This window comes from Pygocentrus nattereri, chromosome 19 (genome assembly GCF_015220715.1).
Source record: "Pygocentrus nattereri isolate fPygNat1 chromosome 19, fPygNat1.pri, whole genome shotgun sequence".
Taxonomy (NCBI): Eukaryota; Metazoa; Chordata; class Actinopteri; order Characiformes; family Serrasalmidae; genus Pygocentrus; species Pygocentrus nattereri.
The window spans coordinates 20,658,482-20,675,672 of NC_051229.1; the positions used below are offsets into that span (position 1 = coordinate 20,658,482).

Below are 17,191 nucleotides of genomic sequence, written 5' to 3' on the forward strand. Positions count from 1 at the left end.
TTTGAAAATGCCTGTTGGCCTTTATATTGTGTGTGAATTTAATGAAGAGTGGACCAAAAGAAGCAGCTCAAAATTACTTGGAAAAAAGTCTGGTTCCATTGACTTACATTAAAAGTAAAGAAGGTTTTTTTGTTCTCCTGTAAAGTTACCATTTTGGAGATACGAGGTTTTCTTCCGACAACAGTGTAATGCTAGTACGATACCACTTTTTTTTGTCAACACTGAAACCTTGAGTACTAGCTGATTTGGTTACCTTCTGTCTTCTATCTTGTTTTTCTTTTTAAAGCTACGGTGCTTTAAAATGAAGATTTAATTGAAGCAGTTTACTTAACTTGATCCCAACCCTGTGTCCAATGAGACACCATATTTTAGAATTTAATAATTTCTCTTTTTTTAAAAAAAGTTTTAGTACAACCTCAAAAAAGACAAAATTGGTACAGCATGGAAAATGCAAATAAAAAAGCAGTGATTTCTAAACATTACCTGGACTTGTATTTCGTTGCAGACAGTAGGAACACAATGTATTTAATGTTTTACAATATACATCCATTCCTGCCATTCAGGCCTGCAACACATTCCAAATAAAAAAAGGTTAGGATGGGGACCATTTAGGGCTAATAATGAGGTAAAATCATTATGATGTCATTTAAAACAAGTGATGTCACCAGATGATTGTAATGATGATTTATTACAAAGGCAGCATCCACGAAATGCCTAGCGCAACAAATACGTGGGGAAATTTGAAATTGAAATAAGTGTTTAATAGTAATAATAATTAATATTTATTTAAACATCAAATGTTATGCTGTCATATTTTTCAATGTAATACAGGTCAAAAATAATGTATAAATCCCCGTTTTCAGTTTTAATTTTAACATACCGTCCCAACAATTTCTGATTTGGGGTTGTAACTAAATATAATGTAATGTCATGAAATGCATTTTAAAAAGCTTAATTTGTAATCTACCATCTTTATTTGTACATTGCTCTTTTTGGCATTTTACCACAAACCTTTAGCCCCCCCACGTTAAGTTTGTGCATTTCTGTTTTGTAATAAGGAGATGAACTAGTAAAAATCATAGCTAACAACTCATTGTTGTTATTTTCACATTAGGCAAATGTGGCTACTGCTATCACAGAACCTAGTTAATTACACTTTATGTTGTGCTTCAAGCAATTGTGTGAAATTTCAGGCTAGATTTCTGCAGAATTAGATTTGCGCCTTTATTTCCTCTGACACTGAGTTTCTGCATCAAGCATTTTTTTTGTCTACTAGCAGCTGATTCTGATACCGTGAATTGGATTAGTCGTTCTCTAAAAAGTGCAGTCATGTCAGTAAGAAACTCAGAAGTAATACTCTGTAGATCAGTGACATGATCCTGTTTGGTGCTTTATTATTTATTTATTTTTTTTTTTAAATAAATAAATAAATAAAGACATCTGTTGAGCAATACTGGTATGGCTATGTGGTTGTGTAATGTCATGTTTTCTCGCTGCCTCTCCCTGCTTTAGTCAAATCCCTCTGCCTTGATGCCAAAAACTGGAGATACGTCCAAAACACGCAGCTTGGACCGGAGGCAGCCAACCCCCATAGTGCTGGAATGGAGGCATAGCACATGCACACTGGAGGCTAATGATAAAGTGTGTACACGTGCACATGCTCACTTAGTAGTATACAGAATGAGGACATGTACATTACTGAATACATTGAAAGTCAGTCTGTTGATTTGATTGATATGGTCATAATGTATCCAACAACTTGTCTTGCAATGAAAAGTAACAGTGGCAAATTTTACTATTGTTAATACATGGATAAAACTAATGACCAATAAAACTGATACACAGTTTTAGCTGTGCAGCTGGAACTGACGGTCAGCTGCTAGACAAATCAATTATTGATTGAAAAATTATGTGCAAGCGTGAATGCTGTTGTTGCTAAGCTCTTGAGAAATTTAGCTCTTGCTAGCACTATTACCATTAGCCAGCTAATTCAAAGTCAACACATATTTGAATTGCTACCGTACATAAAACTTATTAGGTTGCTTTGCCTTTTGAAACCATCCAAGATGAACTTTTTTTCCATTCTCATTCATCAGTCACTTAACCTTCTTCCTGCAGATCTCTCGGCCCAATGCTCACAATGGCAAGGCAAATACAGTATGTATACGTATACGATCGTCACAGTCAAATCTTTAGTAGAGGACCAACACCCGTGTGTTCATACTCTGGTTATTCCATGTCAGATCGCTTTGAAGAATGAAGAACTTGGAGCTAATAGTTTAAAATGATTCCAAGTTTGAATATTTCCTTCAAAAAATGAACAGTTTTTGTCATTCAAATCTACATTTGTAAAAGCCTGAGTGATCTTTGCCTGGAATGACCTGCTCTCAAAAAAGGCTGAAATTTTAACAATCCTGTAATGAACTGTGCTAGTAAAACTGTAGTTTTGATGTAGTGTACATATTTGTTTGTTTGACCAAAGTTAAAACAGAAGTCCATCAAAAACCGGCGAATCTTCTCACTGCGCAAAGTCTCCATCCGCTCTCGTCCCTATAGGCCACAAGTCAGTGCCGCGCCTTCTACAGCAGCTAATCAAATCCCACAGCTATCACAGCTCTTAATCTCTCTGATCAATCACATCAAATTGCAGAAACCACGGTCGCTTGTGCCTGTAGCCAATGACTACTTGTTGAAAAGCTCTCATAATCATAATGCACAAAAAATACATGTCTTTTTCTCCTTAGATGATGAACTCAGTCAGTGTCTTATCCTTCTAACTCAGTCTTGTCTTTTTTGCCTTTAATCCAAATCAGTCAAAAATCAGTCAAAAACAAGGTTGGAGAACTAATGAAAGATTTTGGTAGCCTAGTAGTCAGAGAACTTGACTAACATATGATGCCACATTTTTGATTCAGTTTAAAAATACTGTCATTGTGTTCTTGAGCAAGGCATTTAACCCCAGCTAACTGATGCGGGGTAATATTAGCACTTTCAGGGCTTTAGGACAATGCTTTCACATTTTTATGAAGAAACGTTTCCTGAGGTTTTTATGCAACAGTTGGTGCTGGTGGTCGCTTTCTCAATCTAACTACAAAAAATTGTGGCAACCTGTCTATTTATTAATGGAGAGATTGATTTATTGATTGACCAGTTGACTGACTGATTAAAAGATTGACTACTAGCACTTTTTCTTTCCTAGTTGACTCTTTGTTATAAAACTTTAAAGATGCACTCTGTGATTTCTGAAAAATAGTGTAGGGACCATAATTGTTAAGTTTCTGTAAAAGAAAAGTTGGCGGTACACGCTGAGCCAAAACATGACCATTCACAGATGAAGTGAATCACGCTGATAGCACTGATAAGCAAACAATGGTCGTCTGGTTCTATTATTCCTCTTTTGTTTTACATCATGTGGATAGCTGAGTAAGTGAGCCGTTTACCTTGAGAAGAGATTGCACCAGGATGCGCTGTGGGAAGAAAACAAGCCGGTAGAGTGTGATGCTCTGAGCAATGTTCTGCTGGGAAATCATGGCTCCAGGAATTCATGTGGGCGTCAGTTTTTTACACAAGCCATTGCTGCAGACCAATTACACCCCTTCATTGTACTGGTGTTTCCCGATGGCATTGGCCTCTTTCAACAAAGTAATGTGCCCTGCCACACTGAAAACGTTCAGGAGTCATCTGAGGAACTTGAAGTGTTCCAAATGTTGCATCAGCCTCCAAATTTCTCAGATGCAGTCAGGCATCTGTGGGATGTGCTTTAACAAGAAGTTCAATCCAGTGGCTCCTTGCTGCTCACAGGATTTAAAGGATCTGATGCTAACGTCTTGGTTCCAGATACCACAGGGAAACTTTAGAGGTCTTGTGGAGTCCATGCCTCAGCAGGTTGGAATTGTTTTGGTGGCCTTTGAAGTAGCAACAGCATATGGTGGTCATGATGTTTTGGCTCATCGGTGTTTGTTGCTTCTTTTAAATTTACCTCCATGTAGTAAGATTTTGTGAAGTGTAGTTGCGAAAGAGTGGAGTCAGAAATCTTCATATTTTGTCTCATGAAGAGATGAGGAAATGGCATTTACATGAAATGCAGTTGCGTTTACATGCAATAATTCTTGCATAACAAAACACAGAGTGTGTCTTAAAGCTAATCGACTTCATCTTGTGGCATTATGTTTCTTTTGCAATTCGAGGAAATTAAACACATAGATTATATAATTAATAATTGTAATTAAAGGAATGCCACAAATCATCTCTTATCTAATACAATTTGGTGTATGAAATTTTGTGACATCAGCTGTTCTTAGAAACTCTTTTGTTTTTGCTTGGCTTTATGCATGTTTGCATGTATTTATTGATCAGTATTCTTGAATCAGTACAAAGCATTAATTAGTCGCATGCCTGAACGAGTGCCTAAAGCTCTGTAGATGATTGTTGTTTTGCTTAATGATTGCTATTCTTCTTATCAGGAACCACCAAAAGCTGGCACTCCAGACTCTGACTGCTCTGACCCTTCCTCTCCCAAACACCCCCATTCCGTTAGTATCATGTGATTAACACACTTTTTATTTTCCACATGTCTATCTAATTTACTTTTTCTACACCTTTTCTCTCTCCTTCCTAGTCTAAACTAATAAACCAATTAAAAAAGGTTTCAGGAATATTATGCAGGTTGCCAGAGTTATTACACGTTATTACTGTAACAACACTTGACCAGAATAACGGACCAGAGTTCGGTAGCCAGCCTGTTGTTTTGCTGAAAGAAATCAATCACAGTTATTCATTTCAATACTTAATAATTAACAATTTGTTTTTTGCTTATGTAAGTTTTTGAGCATTTTTGATTATTTTTTTTGATATTTTGATTATTATTATAGTTTTTGATTATTTTTTAAAAACATGCCTATATTAAAGCCTGTAACCTGCATCTCTAATATAAATGAAGAAAGAAACGTGTTTCCAGCACCAACAGTTTGAGAACAATTCACCTGAAAGTGGCAGGAGTGCAAATGTTAACACTAACCCCGTGGGTGGGGTTAATTAACAGATGGAGAGGCTAGTTGTAACAGTAGCTTTAATGAAAAACACAAAAAATTCAACACAATTTCTTGAACTGGGTGAACTTTCTAACTTAAATACATAAAAACATCCAAAAATATTATTTTTGAAATAAAGTTGTGAAAAGAAGTAGAAGAGCATATTAGCATGGTAAAATCATTTTATACACATATATAACTTTTTTTTTTTTTTGATGAGATTGTAAATAAAAACTAGAAAAGTATTGCAGAGGGATATGCACTTAACTCATTGTTTTCTTTGGGAGACTTAGTTGCAACGCTGTGTTAAAACTAACCCTGCTGTGTGGAGGCTGTACTTTAGTCCGACTAGCCCTTACTGGGAGTTACTTACATTCTTTAAAACAATGCTTTATATCAGAGAACTGGTACTCTAAAGACAATGAAAATTAATTTTTTGGTACAAAACCACTCTCTAGGGTAAATCTTGAGAAATATCGGTCCAGTTGCTGTGAAAATTTGCAGACGATGTTGCTATGAGAATATGAAAGGATGACCAAAAGCATGTTGTCCTTGAACCTGCTTAACTACATAAAATATGCATGTTACATTTTAACCTGTGTTAGTTTTTCACTGCTGTCTTTAGCATCAAAACTCTTTAAAAATCTTTAAAAATAGAATTATATAGTGGCTCAGGTAACTTACTCTCATGTTGTTGGGCCTCTGGTGATTCCTACCTTTGATGCTGATTGGTTTTTGCAGTAACAGTTCGGCCAGACTGCGGCGTGAAAGGACATTTCAGAACACAGACATAGTTTAATAAAAATTAAGATCCTGTGTTTATATAACATACATAACATACGGAATGTTAATTGCTTCAGGCAAATTCATGTAAATAAAAGAAAGACGAAAAGACACATTTGCACATTTAGTCTTACAGTAACAAACATTCTAACATCTGATTGGTGCTACAACACCTTCAAAGAGTAGCGTGACTAATGTAATTTTAGCTTGAGCTGTGTCTGTCATCAGTCGGGAGCTACTTAATATCAGCAGCTAGGTAGTAAGATATCTAATCAGCAATTCTGGCCACTTCAAGCATTTATAGTTGTATACAGTGAATAAAAGAAGACAGTACAGTTGTTGATCAGAATTATTTATGACAGTTAATCATCAGCTGTAATTTCATGATTGTTACAGATCTAGGCAGGAGAGACAGATTCCACCACACAGATTCTCCTTTTATCCACAGACCTGTGTGGATTGCTCAGTTTGTCCTGTTTACATGCTGTTCCCGTATGCTTTAGTCTGTTTTTTTCTGGCTGACGCTCCTTGCTTCTCTTCACTTGCTCACAGTATACAAGCTCATATTATAACTTCATTGTAATGGTTTTCTATCATTCTTCTTAGCCGAGCTCTGAGAGAAGTGGTTTCCTGAATGTCACCAAGATCACTGAACAGGGCAAGAAAGTCCGGTAAGCTAAAGAAGAATAAAGGAAGCTCACAAAAAGAGTAAAAGAAGTTAATGTGGTTGTTCAGAGTTTACCAATTCACAATACTGGAGTACAAAATAGAGGAGTTTAGAATTTTTCTCCACTCTACCACAAACATTTATGTTCATGATGACTGGTTTGATAAGATGGGAAAGATGAGTGAAAAAACGGAAATGTGCAGTGTACTCCAAAACTGGGTTTGGCAGTATATGCCAGAATACTGCCCAACAGTAAAACAACCTAAAGAACCTTTATAATCGTGATCCACTGTTTATTAGGTTTTGACTTCTTGCTTTGTATCCCACCTACAGGAAAAACTGGTCCTCATCCTGGGCTGTTCTACAGGGATCCTTACTTATATTTGCCAAGAACCAGGGCACAGCCACCAGCTGGGTGAGTATTAGTCTGGAGAAGGCCGTTGAGTGATGCACTGTTCTTCAGTTTGTTCTTGAAGAGCTTGGCTGGCTCAGTTGGGGTATTTTTTTTCCCTTAGCTTTACCTTGTATTTCACAGTTTAGAATTAGTGACTGTAAAAAGTAAAATAAACCAAATTTTGAAAATAAACAAATAAATAATAATAATAATAGTGGTCCCTGTCACTGAGGCAGACATGGGAGTTAACCAGTTATAATGAGTGAGTGGGAAGGTTAATCTATGTGCAAGAAAATAACATGACTAGAAGCACAGTTCAGTAGAGGTTGCATGGTATATTTCATTTTCAGTTTGGCCTCAAAACTATACTACTATTTAATCCAGTAGCAAAGAACAGAATTGCGAATGTCATGTTAACTTCCATCTGAGGCATGTTAACCATCTCAGGCCACTTAGCTTAACCCTTCTTGTCTGAAGCCATTTCACCTGAGTTTGCTCCTGTGTGTGTGTGTGTGTGTGTCTGCTCCTGTGTGTGTGTGTGTGTGTGTGCGCGTGTGTGTGCGTGTGCGCGCGCGTGCTTGTGTGCATTGTTCTCCAGTTTGGGAGCCACCAGTCAAAGCCAGACTTTAGCATTGACCTGAGAGGAGCAACTGTAGAGAGAGCATCCAAAGACAAATCCAGCAAGAAACATGTTCTAGAGGTAAGAGTTGATGACCACATTGATGACTGTACGCACTGATGTATGGATGGATTCCCTGGCTTAAAGGGGCTGGCAGTTAAATACGAATATTAAGTATTAAAATTTCAATAGTACTAAACATTTGTGTCACTAACCAAAGTCAGATTTGGAAAAAAATAAATCCTTAACAATAATTCAAATGCACTGAAAATCTTCTCTGCCTGATCAGGACAATGTCTGTGTTTTAGACAGTGGTGACACCATGGCAAAGTAAGCAACCTTACTGGCTGCAGGCTTTTTTGGTTGTTGTTCTTTAAGCTTTTATTTTCTAGCAGATGTCGGACTCTGAATCTGTGTTAGATAACTGATCACAGGAGTAAAGGTACATTAAACTGTCACATTGGTAATTGCAGTCAGTGTTTCCACAGGTCTAAAACAAAATTGAGGAGGAGCATCATCAGGGCTGGGGGGACATTATTTGAATATATGCATTTCTCAACTAAGCATGGAATAAGTGAATGTTAGGTTGTGGAAATGACCACAGGACAAAGGAGTGGTGTTTTGTTTTTTTTTTGTTTGTTTTTTTTTTTTTATAAACTTACTGGCACAATGTGCTATTGTTTAGGAGGTTTATGCACTTTGTTTTTTTTGTTTTTTTTCCTTAAAAATTTTTTTTATTTGTTTCCTTAGGTGAAGACCCGGCAGGGTACAGAGATTCTTATCCAGTCAGACGTCGAAAACACAATCAACGAATGGTTCAAATCACTGACGGAAGCCATAAACACTCATGTGAGAACACAATTAATTATCAGTCCAAAATAGTGTGCTATTTTTATAAACATGGCAGACCAGCCCTCGATTCGTCTTCTGTCAAAGCACATTACCTCCATATTAATAAGGTTGCTTTCACACCTACCAAAGTTATGACCACTGTGAATGCTTTACTGAGCAAAATCGCTTGTCTAATTCCTAGTCAGCCCTCATTCTGTTCACCACACTGGGAACGCACTTCTATGATAGTCTGCACAGAGCAAAAGAATTTGCAATTAAGTCTTATTTATGCTCAGTGCTAAGTACAGATACGGGTATGGGGGAAGTCTTCTGTCTGTGCCCTGCATTCATGTCATCTGTATTTGTGCACATTCTCTGAAAGTTTACTGATACAGTTGAAATGGAGCAGTACCACTGGAAACCTTGGGGGCAGTGTCGGCAGTAGTTTAAGCAAAACACATTTTTTCTCATTGGAAATAGAAGTGACAAATTTTCTATCCACATGCCGTGAAATATGTAATGGCCTCAAAGACCACTTCTGTCTTCAGTACTTCCTCTTTCATCTCTTGGGTAGTTGGTACATTACTAACCTCATCCACCATCACCATGTTTGTTATTGTCAGAAGCTTTTGACTTTGGACTGCATCCTGTGGACTTTAAAACGTGGACATATTAATTTTCATAAATAAAGGGAGTATAAATGAGCCTTGAGAAGGGGTGTCAAACTCGACCAGTGATAGAGCCGTATTAAGAGATCTCATCAAATCTGTTTTTATTTCATTTTTTTATTAATGTTGGGCTACAACCTGAAGAGGCCGTTGTTGGAAATATGCAAAAACTTCAACAGTAAAATAGACACTTTACCTATATTTACCCTGAAATATAAAAAAAAAATCCTTAAGTGCTCGATCTTTTAAACCTACCTATTTACTTGCTGCAAATACTTTAAGACTTAGGCTCAATATCTGTGCTGCTGAGCTGACGTTAAGTGTTTATATTGGTTGAACTGCAGCTGAAATGCATTTTGGTGATATAACTGGTGTGGAATTGAGTGTGGGGATGTGTGTGGGGGTGTAAAATAAAAATAGTATTACATGTATATAAACAGTGATCTCACATTTTAACCTGCCTTGCACCTACTGTACTTCATGTTTGGATTATGATGTGAATTTTAAAAAAAAGTTCATTGCTGGGCACTCATATCTGTACCAGCCACAATAAAATCACAGATAATTAAAAAATGATCATATCAGCAACCAAAGGCAACCCCTCAGTACAGCTCCTCTTTCAGTGCACAGAAATACTGATATTCAAGTATTTGTAAATGCATAAAGCAGCAGATACACTGGGGATACATTGTAATTTTTTGTGTGTGTGTTTGTGTGTCCTGTCAGGCCTGGGAGTCTGATGAGGCTATTGAAGAGGACATGCCAGAGTCTCCAGGACCAGAGAAACATGACAAAGAAAAAGAGCACAGAGACTCCAAGAAACTCAGAGGTCAGTATAGTGTTGAAGAAGTGTTCCCCTCTCTGGGTGCACTTTAAGTGAAGCAACAACCACTTAAAAGAGTTCCGCCATGCTGTTAAAAATGGTACAGTTGTGTGCAAACCTTTGAAATACCCCTGGGTTCAGTTACAGGTTTTGTTGATTTTTCTTAGTTAAAACATTTTAACACATCCTTTTAAAGGATCTGTTAAATTTGAAAATCAACAATGCATGTAATTTGGCCAGGGGTGCCCATTTGTGGGCTTATACGGTTTTTTCTATGGCTGTATATACAAGCAAGAAGTTTTGTCATCACTGTCACTATATAGCATTCTGCATGCGCATAATTCAGAGGCTGTTCTTACTAACAGAACTGAAATCTTTAGATTTTAACCCAAACCTCCCCAGTTCATTTGACTTCTATATAATTTCTCATAATGATCTAGCCATGAAGAACTCCACCAGCATGGACTCAACGGAGCAAAAGAAGACAAAGAAACAGCTGAAGAAATTTCTCATACGTAGACCCACTCTACAGGCTGTTAGAGACAAGGGTTACATCAAAGGTACCACACATTTACATAAACAGGGTGCCTATATGTTTACAGTTACATGCAAAAGTTCAATGCAAACTGGCCAAATTCTTACTTTATAGCAGTGTGTAATACAACTTTGGGACTGCCGGTGGGCCCTGGCCATGTAAAGGATTAACAGAAAACACACTTCTGCACATTTTAGACGTCAACGTTTTTCACTTAGAACATCAACAAAGTGTGTAATTTGACTGGGGCGTTCAAACCTTTGCATATGACTGTATATGTTATTTGAATGTGCAACCTTGCCTCCTTTTTTCTGTGTTTAGATCAGGTGTTTGGCTGCAATCTGATCAGTCTTTGCCAGAGGGAGAACACGACTGTCCCTCATTTTGTCAGGATGTGTATCGACCATGTGGAGAATCACGGTACAGTAAAAAGACATAAAATTGGTTTAAAGGCAGGGTGATTGATTTAAGTCTGAACATAGGCTTTGAAAACAGGAGAAAAAGACAAATAAACCTCCCTACATTCAACCAGTCAGGATGTAAATGTTGCAGGCCTACACCACAGAACCAAAAGCCTTGGTTGTGATAAGACCCCTTGCGACAATGGTGAAGAAAAAAAAATCTTCCACTTCCTGTGGTGGCTTACGCTTGTTATGAAGCTAACCTTGAGCTTTACCTGCTAGATTATTTTGTGTGGCACATCTGAAGCAAGCGAATTGGGCTCTAGGCTTGGAGGGAATCATTCCACTGAAGGAAAATGGTGTAGTTGACTTTAAAAATAGCAAACTTCCACAAAAATCAGTGACCCCCCCACCTTTTTTATTTCTGCTTCTGTCAATAAAGAGGGAATTGTTTGTTTACTCAAACTTTTAGAGGCTTGGAAACAGTTCACCAGTATTTAAAAACTTGCATACCTGTAATGTCTTGATTTCTCTACCGGAAATTAGAGAAACTTTTTCTTGTTTTTATCTCCTATCTCTTTCCTTCTTTCTCTCTGCCTCTGACGCCCTTTACCTCTCTGTTGGGCTGTCTGGTTCTCTTTTTACTTCTGATATCACTTCATCTCTGCCTTTAGGTCTGAATTTGGATGGCCTGTACAGAGTCAGTGGAAATCTGGCTATCATACAGAAGCTGAGATTTACAGTTAATCATGGTAAATTTTTTTCACATTAATTACATTTACATATTTTTACATGAATTATTTTTATTTTCATTTTCATAGTAACTTAGCAAACCTGTTAATACCTACATACCTGTCACATAACTTTTAACTTCTCTTTATAATTCAGAGACAGCGAATGGTAGCTTTTAGTAGATTATAAAATGTCGTCATTGTCACATCAAAACTCCTTTTTTTCCTTTGGCTTTATTTTTAACAAACTTTCTCCTTTTTGTAAAATTACATTTTTTATACATTTGAGACTTTGTTGTGAAAGTTACGATATATTAAATAATAAAAAACTGAATTATTAAAAAATAAAACTATGTGAAGCGAAGATGTAAAACAAAACGATCCAGTCTATTGTTAATTAAACTATCGTTTATACGCGTTACTGACATGTTTTATGTCAGTAATTCAGACAAACTGCTCATATCCCAGAGATGTGGAGCATCTGATATATACTGTCTGGATTTTGTCAACTGTATTCTGATTATCTGCACATCCGTGTGTGTGCACTTTGAATTATTTCAGAGCATTTTACTCAAAACTGCTCCAGGGAGAGGGTAATTGAGATCTCTGTCTTTCTCTCTCAGATGAGAAGATAAATTTTGAAGACAGTAAATGGGAAGACATCCACGTCATCACTGGAGCACTGAAGATGTTTTTCCGGGAGCTTCCAGAACCGCTTTTCACCCATACACTTTTCAATGACTTTGTTGCTGCCATTAGTGAGTAGAGAGAGTGTGTTGTGTAGGTTAAGAGGGAAGGAGAAAGAACACACAAAACAAATGTATGCATGTTTAAGCAAGAGAGAATATAAGGGAAGAGATTAAGATGGAAGAAATACTCATGTCTTATGCACATCTTTAACTTCTTTTGTGAATGTTTGTGTAGAAATCCCGGACTATAAGCAGAAAGTACAGGCCGTTAAAGACAAAGTGCAGAAGCTGCCTCGACCCAACCACGACACAATGCAGGCACTCTTCAAACATCTGAAAAAGTGAGTGTTTTCATAACTGATGTAGACACATGATGATGAAACTGCTGCACACTCTTCATTATGCACAATCTATGGAAAAACATGCACACACACATTTACATATGTGACCACTAGGGCTGGCCTTCATAATTGGAGTACTCAAGTATTCATTCATTGTGTTGATAATTCTATAATTATACTCATCTTGAGACTAAATCACCTTTCAAAAATGAGGCATTGTGTTGCGGCATCTTCAGTTGTGTTATAGCATCTTCCTCAATACTGCACAACATTCTCAGTCATTTTGGTAACATCGTCTCCATTCATGTTTTTCTTGACATTCTAAAATGTCTTAATTGTTGTTTAGAACTTTAACCTGATCTTCGGTTATTACTGATCCAAGACTTCTGTGCAGTGATCATTTGATCAGCATTGATGACCGTAATGTGTTTGTGTGTGTAGAGTGATTGAGCATGGTGAGAAGAACAGGATGACCACGCAGAGCGTCGCAATCGTGTTTGGTCCAACTCTTTTGCGTCCTGAGATCGAGACATTGAACATGGCGGTACACATGGTGTACCAGAACCAAATTGTTGAGCTTGTTCTACTCGAATATGACACCATGTTTGGCAGGTAAGCCACATCCACAGCAATCAGCTGACCAAACATGAGGCAACAGTCACCAACGAGGAGTCTTTTCAAGAGGATGACCTTATCAGTAATGCATTGAAAACACTCCATGCTTATTGATGTGTAGATACCACATCAATTGGTAGATACCAAGGATCCAATTAAAGCAAGCCCAACTGCTTCTGGGGGAGGAGGACCATCATACTTCCACCTTTTACTTTTATTATTTGGACTAAATAATTTTTGCGGACTGTTGCCCTCGATTGGAATTCAGATCTTGATGAATAATAGTTCTTATTGGACTAAATTGTCTTTTTTTTTTTTTTTTTTTTTAAACCACGTTTGGATCATCCACATTCTATAACTGGACCTACAAGGCTTTCTATGCCATTTTGCTTGCTAGACTGAAACTTTTGTCTTTCAGCTGAGAATTTGAGACTTTACTTGAGATTTTACTTGTTGATAAGGCTTAAATGCACCCTGGACTGGCATTGACTTCTATTACTGTTATGCAGTTTACTTTATTTTGCCATACTATACTCTATAACCTGCTGTATTTTAGAATGATAAACCAATTAATCAGTAGCTTTCATATCAGTATAGTTCATCTTGGAATGAACCATTACTCTGTGGCCTCTGTGGCGGTTTCTAATGTACATTTGAATGTTCACACAGTTTGAGGTAAAACAGGAGAGTTGACCACTGCTCACACTGGACTTAGTGGATACACAATGACATAGTATTTTCTCTCTTACACACAAACTGTTTCTGACTCGGCTGGGTTTGTCTTAAATTTCAAACACCAGTTTTACAGGACCCTTCAGTATGTTACAGATGTATTGTATGTGTGTATGTACAATATTGGATAAAAGTCAGAGACCACCCTTCATTTATATCATTTCCAGTTCAAATGGCCATTTTCAGGTTATTTATTTTTCAGCTTCAGGAATAAAGCTGAAGAGATAATTGTCCACACCTCCAAAGTTCAATCTTAGAAGCTGGTTGTGTTTTCTGCTTATCAAAATCCCAGTAATCCCAAACACACCACAGTGCTCTGGGGTGGTCAGCCCATTGTTCTGAAAACACCAGGAGCATCTTTGGTTGCAAGTTTTTAAATTCCTTTGCTCAGTAAGAGCTGCACATCCTTTCAGACTCAGTTGTTTTCACAGAGTAGAAGGATGGATAGAAACGCTTGTGGATTTTTTCAGATCTGGAGCAAGAGTGAAGCTGCTTCTCTCTCAGAGATGAAAGCTTTAAGTACTGTTTATCTGATGGTGACAGATTTGGTGGTCTAGGCTTCTCTCTGTATCGTTTAATCATTTTTTGAGCTCGTGTTTTAGAAACATTGTTTTTTTTCACACATTTTCTTTGACTTTCTCCTTCTTTATGCAACTGGACTACATTATATCTCATCTCTCCAGAAGTGTAACGTGTGCTTAACAGCCTTTTTGACTGAAAATTAATAAATGAAGGATGATCTCTGATATTTACACAATATTGTATGCGAATGTATGTGTGGTGTCTCCTGAGAATTCACTGGACAACTAATCCTGCTTATTACCCCCAAAGCACTGAATGTGCACAGATCAAAGCAAATCTCAGGTCCTCTTTTCATAAAGCTACATATTCATGACCGAGCCAAGCACTGAAAACTCTGTACAGATCTCAGAATAACATGGGGACATAACAGAGTCAATGTAAGACAGCTGTGAATGCGGTGTGAGCGTTTTCTGGTAGTTGAAGACTGGAATTGTGTTGTACAGATGCATCTGATGGTGTTGAGAGACTGTGGTAAGTAAGAAATAAAACAGGGACACAATTACTACTGATGTATAAACATAAAATAGAGACTGATTTATTGAAAAAAGTTAAACCTTTAAAAAAAAACTGCAAGTGGACATTTGTTGAATGTAATTTTCCAACTGCTGTACGTGATGCTACATGATGTCTGTATTGGAATAAATTTGAAAAAGCAAGTTATTAAGGATTTTGTTTAAATGGCATCAAAATTCCTTTTTTTTTCACCTTATTTCTGCATTTTGATCAACTACATTCCATAACTGAAAGGTATTGAAAGTGCTAAAACTGGAACAGGACTTGAGGTAGAAGAATGCTGTTATATATTTTTCCTAACTGCTGTACACGATGCCTGCTTTGTCTGAAAGTGGAATAAAGTTGTTAAGGCAAGGGGTTAGCGTTTTTGTTTAAATAGTATAATATATAATAAATTTCTATACCACTCATCCATTGACGCATCATATTTTGTTATTTTTAATGTGCCTATTTAAAAACCCCACCGTTGCATCTGGACCTTGTCCAGCAAATATTAACGGTGATTGTGAAGCTGCTTATCTTCATTCTGTTACTGAACAGTAAGATCATCTGGTGACGGTCTGTGTTTATAATAACATGCATTTACCCCATAAAAAGTTTTAGGAACTACAAACTTTTCAACTTTTCTCATTCTAAAGTTCTCGCTGCAGCATCATTACTCCAGCCTAGACAGAGCTAGTTTTACCTGACGAGCGTCTCTAACATAACCTTTAAGGCTTCTGACAGATTCAGATTCCTTTATTGATCCCAGGGGGAAATTGCAGATGTTACAGTTGCAGCCATTTATGTAAAAATAAACACTTTACTAATAATTTAAGAAATATAGAGAAATTTACAGTATGTACACAAGATTTAAGTACTTATGAATATAGTAAGGTGGTGGTGATTGTGATAGTAATATCGGTATTCATACACGGTAAACTGTACAACTTCCCCAAACGGACTGGATGTCAGGGTTACACGAAGACCCCTTTAATGTTGCCCCCTAATCATTCTTCCTCATGTAGAAGATGCACATATCTAGTCAGTAATCAACATAATCTAACTCCTGAGGTGATACTATTCCAACTCTAAATAGTGCCTTAGTTTGTCCACCAGAGGGCAGAAAAGTCCACATAAGCATAAATGCTGTAACCTTGTTTTGCACCATAGGAGGGTGTAACAGGATTTGGCTCCTACTGCTAATTCTTTTAGAATATTTGAATCATTTTCTGCTGAACACTGCATCTGTGATAATGCAACCTGTTGGGGTAAAACTGCAGCACACAGTCCCTTTGTCATTCTTGCATTTCTTTATTTTCTTCATAAAGAAAGGCCAGCAGGTACAGAGGCTCACCATTTAAATTTCCCCCATAAGTTCACCCATTCATGAAAAGGGCTGCTGTGCCCACCTTCCTTACTTGGGAACTTGAATTATTTTAAAGGATGAATCACGCGACTCTGGCAAAAATGAGTGGCTGATTTGGACACTGCAACTTTACACAGAAACACATCGTAATCTTGACCAGAACCACATCTGATCCTCTGCTGAACAATGTGATTGTTTCTGCTAAAGTGCTTTGTATCTTACTTTACAGTGTTGAGTGGTTTTCTTTAATATTTTTCTCTCTTGGTCATATCCTGATTCATTTAAGTGAAAAAAACAAAAAAGTGTAATATTAGAAAATAAACTTTTAGGTTCAATTTCTTGTTAACACAAATAGCTAATCAGCCAATCACACGGCTGCAGCTCAATGCATTTAGGCATGTAGAGGTGGTCAAGACAACTTGCTGAAGTGCAGACCGAGCGTCAGAATGGAGAAGAAAGGTGATTTAAGTGACTTTGAACATGGCGTGGTTGTTGGTGCCAGACGGGCTGTTCTGAGTATTTCAGAAACTGCTGATCTACTGGGATTTTCACGCACAACCATCTCTAGGATTTACAGAGAAAATATCCAGTGAGCGGCAGTCGTGTGGACGAAAATGCCTTGTTGATGTGAGAGGTCAGAGGAGAATGGGCAGACTGGTTCGAGATGATAGAAAGGCAACAGTAACTTAAATAACCAACTAACATCTCTGAGGAATGTTTCCACACCTTGTTGAACGTATGCCACGAAGAATTAAGGCAGTTCTGAAGACAAAAGGGGCTCCAACCTTTTACTAGCAAGGTCTACCTAATAAAGTGGCTGGTGAGTGTATAGCTAAGGAGTTACAGTCTAATATGGCATGTAAGGTAGTGGTACAGAGAGGAGGAGATG

The 17,191-nt window shown here is 37.4% G+C and overlaps 1 protein-coding gene across 9 annotated transcripts in view; it reads left to right on the top strand.

The window, feature by feature from the left end:
• Positions 1-15,364, top strand: part of arhgap12a (Rho GTPase activating protein 12a) — a 59,802-nt gene extending 44,438 nt beyond the window's left edge. For 5 of the 9 annotated variants that reach the window (XM_037530920.1, XM_017723260.2, XM_037530917.1 and 2 more), the window contains 15 exons: positions 1,513-1,641; positions 2,119-2,157; positions 2,483-2,563; positions 4,464-4,532; positions 6,420-6,484; positions 6,814-6,895; positions 7,473-7,574; positions 8,244-8,342; positions 9,719-9,821; positions 10,256-10,375; positions 10,672-10,770; positions 11,426-11,503; positions 12,106-12,240; positions 12,407-12,512; positions 12,954-15,364. In XM_037530920.1, coding sequence (XP_037386817.1) covers positions 1,513-1,641; positions 2,119-2,157; positions 2,483-2,563; positions 4,464-4,532; positions 6,420-6,484; positions 6,814-6,895; positions 7,473-7,574; positions 8,244-8,342; positions 9,719-9,821; positions 10,256-10,375; positions 10,672-10,770; positions 11,426-11,503; positions 12,106-12,240; positions 12,407-12,512; positions 12,954-13,128 — 1,482 coding nt within the window. In that variant the 3' untranslated portion in view covers positions 13,129-15,364. The remainder of the gene's footprint in view (positions 1-1,512; positions 1,642-2,118; positions 2,158-2,482; positions 2,564-4,463; positions 4,533-6,419; positions 6,485-6,813; positions 6,896-7,472; positions 7,575-8,243; positions 8,343-9,718; positions 9,822-10,255; positions 10,376-10,671; positions 10,771-11,425; positions 11,504-12,105; positions 12,241-12,406; positions 12,513-12,953) is intronic. The other 4 variants (XM_037530918.1, XM_037530921.1, XM_037530919.1 and 1 more) reach the window with 4 other exon arrangements.
• The last annotated feature ends 1,827 nt before the right edge of the window (positions 15,365-17,191 follow it).